The sequence below is a fragment of the Polypterus senegalus genome, chromosome 3, assembly GCF_016835505.1.
Source record: "Polypterus senegalus isolate Bchr_013 chromosome 3, ASM1683550v1, whole genome shotgun sequence".
NCBI classification, from domain to species: Eukaryota; Metazoa; Chordata; class Cladistia; order Polypteriformes; family Polypteridae; genus Polypterus; species Polypterus senegalus.
The window spans coordinates 21,934,750-21,938,500 of record NC_053156.1 but is presented as its reverse complement, the minus strand read 5'-3'; the positions used below and the strand labels follow the sequence as shown (position 1 = coordinate 21,938,500).

Below are 3,751 nucleotides of genomic sequence, written 5' to 3'. Positions count from 1 at the left end.
ATTTTATGCACGGAAACACTGTCCCGATACATGAAGAACTTCCGTGTTTGCATCCATACATCTCTGATGACTTCACTTCCGGTCGCCCTCTGATGACACCACCTCCATGTCCTTCTGCTCACGTCAGCCCCTTTCTTCTGTATATTTCTGGCCCAGACTAGATAAATTGTTCCGTTTGTCCATGCTAGTTGGTCAACCGTTTTACGTGAGCCTGAGATCAACGCATAACGGCTTGTTTATTGTCACGACAGTATATGTTGCCAACCCTTAATCTGTCTTCTCATGGGATATCAAATAAACGAGCCATGGAGAATACAACATCATACGTACACAAACTACAACATACACGACTACATTAAGACCGCCACCATGCAGCAGAGCCACTTCTTTTCATTTGACGTCCACGCTTACTTTAGATGGCCAAACGCCTGTGGACACCTGACCATCACAAGCATGTTGGACATCCCATTCCAAAACCAGGAGCACTGATACTGAGTTGGCTCTCCCTGTTGAAGCAGTGGCAGCTTCCACTCTTCTCTTTCCACAAGATGGTGGAGCACGTCTGTGGGAACGTGTGCCCATTCAGCTCCAAGAGCACTGGTGAGGTCAGGTACTGATGTTGGATGAGACGACCAGGATCAGAATCAGAGTTCCTATTCATCCCACTGGCAGTGAGCGTGGGGTTGACGTCAGGGCTCTGTGCAGACCCTTTGAGTTCCTCCGTGTCTTTATGAACTTGGCTTTGTGTCATACTGGAACAGAGACGGGCCTTCACAAACTGTCACCAGAAAGTTGGAAGCACACGATCGTCTCCAATGTCTTTGTCACTAGAACAACCAGACTCTTCCATTATCCCTCCTCCTTCATCAACCTTTACAGTACGGCATCCTGGTGTCCACCAAGGCCAGATTGGTCCATCAGACTGCCAGACACCGAAGTGATTCATCATTCCAGGGTTACACTCCAGAGTCCACCAGCTCTTGGTATCACACATAGTGATCTTAGGCTTGAGTGCAGCTGCTTGGCTATGGAAACTCATTTCATGAAGCTTCTGACCTTCAGTTCTTATGCTGGTGTTGCTTCCTGAAGCAGTTTGGATCTCCCTTGTGAGTGATGCAACGGAGGAGGAGCCATTTTTACACAATTTAGCACTCGGCGGCCCCAGTTTGTTTGGTCTACCACTTCATGGAGGAGCTGTTGTTGCTCCTCCATGTCTTCCACTTCAACATAACAACACCTACAGTACAATCGGAATGAGCAGATCTAGCGGAACAGAAATATGGCAAAGATGGAATCTTATGATAGTGCCATGTTTGATGCCAATGAGCTCTTCACTAAGAGCTAGTGTTGGTCCATGGAGATTGCATGGCTATGTGCTGATGTGATGCACCTGATAACAACGAAACACCTGAACGTAATCATTTTCCACAAACTTGAAATCGCACAATTGTCTGAAATGTCTTTGTCTGCTGTAGCATGAAGAGTATGCTCCACTGGAATCGAGGGGCTGAGCCCAAACCCGCCATTATCCTTCCTCCACCACACTTTACAACAGACAACATATAGTTCAGAAGTCAATGTTCTCCTGGCATGTGTCAACCCGCAGATGCATCCATCAGAGTGCCAGATAACAAAGTGTGATTCTTCACTCCAGAGAACACATCTCCACTGCTCCAGAGTCCACTGGTGACCTGCTTTATGCCACCCCACTTGACGGCTGGCATTGTGCAGAGTGAACTTAGATTTGAAGCAGCTGCTGGGCCACGCAAGGCCATTTCATGAAGCTCCCTGCGCTTAGTTCTTGTGCTGATGTTGCTTCCAGAGGGACGTAGTTTGGACCTCTGTCTTGAGTGATGCCACAGATGATACGAACTTCAGCACTCGGTGCCATCGCTCTGTGAGTTTGGCTGAGGTGTTGTTGCTCCTTGATGCGCCTGCTTCACAAAAAGAGCAATTACCATTGAATGGGGAAGATGTAGCAAGGCAAAAATTTCATGTAATGACTTGGGTGAAGGTGACATCCCATGATGGTGCCACGTGTAAAGTCACTGAGCTCTTAAGGGTTACCCATGGTCATGTGTTGATTTGATGCACCTGTTAACAATGAAATGCCTGAACTCAGCAATTGGTGTCCAGATACTTTTGGCCATATAGTGTAGAAGATGATCGTGTAACAATAATATAGCTGTTTCATCAGGCAGACTGAGATGAGTTCAGGCTCTGAACCAGTTTGCCACCCTGCCACAGACCAGCACTGCAGCTCCTGTTAGTCAAGAGCACAGAAGGAAGAAGCAGGTCACTTACAACAGTGACTGGATCAGCAAACCTCATCACTTCACTGTCACTGACACCAAGGCAAGTGCTAACAGCTATGTGGGGTTTCTGCTTAGATGTTTCTATAAATGTCTCTGCCCTCTTTCTCAAATCCTCTCCAGGACTGTCAATGACCTGCTTCCCTTCCCTGCTGGAAGCTCTGTTGCCATTCAATCATCTAGCCTCACCAAGCCTCTTGCCGCTCAATCATCTAGCCCCGCCCAGCATCCTACCACGCAATCATCTAGCCCCGCCCAGCATCCTACCACTCAATCATCTAGCCCCGCCCAGCATCCTACCACTCAATCATCTAGCCCCACCCAGCCCCCTACTACTCAAACATCTAGCCTCTCCAAGCCTCTTGCCATTCAATCATTTAGCCCCGCCCAACCTCCTACAACTCAATCATCTAGCCCCACCCAGCCTCCTACAACTCAGTCATCTAGCTCCACCCAGCCTCCTACCACTCAATCATCTAGCCCCACCCAGCCTCCTACCACTCACTCATCTAGCTCCGCCCAGTTTCCTACCAGTCAATCATCTAGCTCTGCCCAGCCTCCTGCCACTCACTCATATAGCCCCTCCCAGACTCCTGTCACTCACTCATTTAGCCCCACCCAGCCTCCTACCACTCAGTTATCTAGCCTTTCCAAGCCAACTCCCACCCAATCATCCAGCTAACCCAGCCTCCTGCCACTCAATCATTTATTGATGCCCTGTATTAATGTTGTTTATATGTGTATTTTTATTTATTTATTTTTTTATCCTGAAGATTCCAATTTCTTTTATTGTTTTCAATTTTTCTTTGTTGTTGTTTTCATCTAGCTCCACCCAGTCTGTTAACACTCAATCATCTAGCCCTGCCCAGCCTGTTAACACTCAGCTATTTAGCCCCGCCCAGCCTCCTGCCACTCAATCATCAATCCTGGCCCAGCCTGCTCCCACTTAATAATTTCACAATGGCCAGAATTATTCTTTATTTATTTGTGTATTTTCATCTGTTTTGCTTTTTTTATCCTGAGGATTTCATTTCTGTTATTGTTTTCATTTTTGCTTTGTAATTTTAAAGTTTATTTTCATTAACATCTCAATTTTCTTTATGCAACGCCACTTAGAAGGTCACAAGACCGTGACTGTAGCATCAATGATATATAGAAAGCTACTATGTAAGTTAGGCAAAATTCTTACTTTACGTTACACTTTGGTGGATGAAAAAACCTTTTGAGCTTCATAGCAATAATTAGCTTTCCTTCCAAGCAGGCCCCAGCGTCGTGTTTTAGTTTCAACCCCCTACTCCTTGATTCTGGTCACTCGTTCTTGTTTTAGCTTCTTCAGTATTCTGGCCCTTGCTTGTCATTTGGAAAACAATTTCACGTTTCTCAGTTCATCTTCTAGTTGTTTTGTGCTCACAGTTGTCCTCGGCACTCATAGCCGGACA

General features: G+C 46.4%; 1 protein-coding gene across 1 annotated transcript; it reads left to right on the top strand.

Moving 5' to 3' along the window:
• Positions 1 to 548: 548 nt before the first annotated feature.
• On the top strand, positions 549 to 2,994 carry LOC120526432 (DNA-directed RNA polymerase II subunit rpb1-like). The gene is made up of 2 exons (XM_039749604.1): positions 549 to 610; positions 2,436 to 2,994. The coding sequence occupies exons 1-2, from the start codon at positions 549 to 551 to the stop codon at positions 2,992 to 2,994; spliced, it is 621 nt and encodes a 206-aa protein (XP_039605538.1).
• The last annotated feature ends 757 nt before the right edge of the window (positions 2,995 to 3,751 follow it).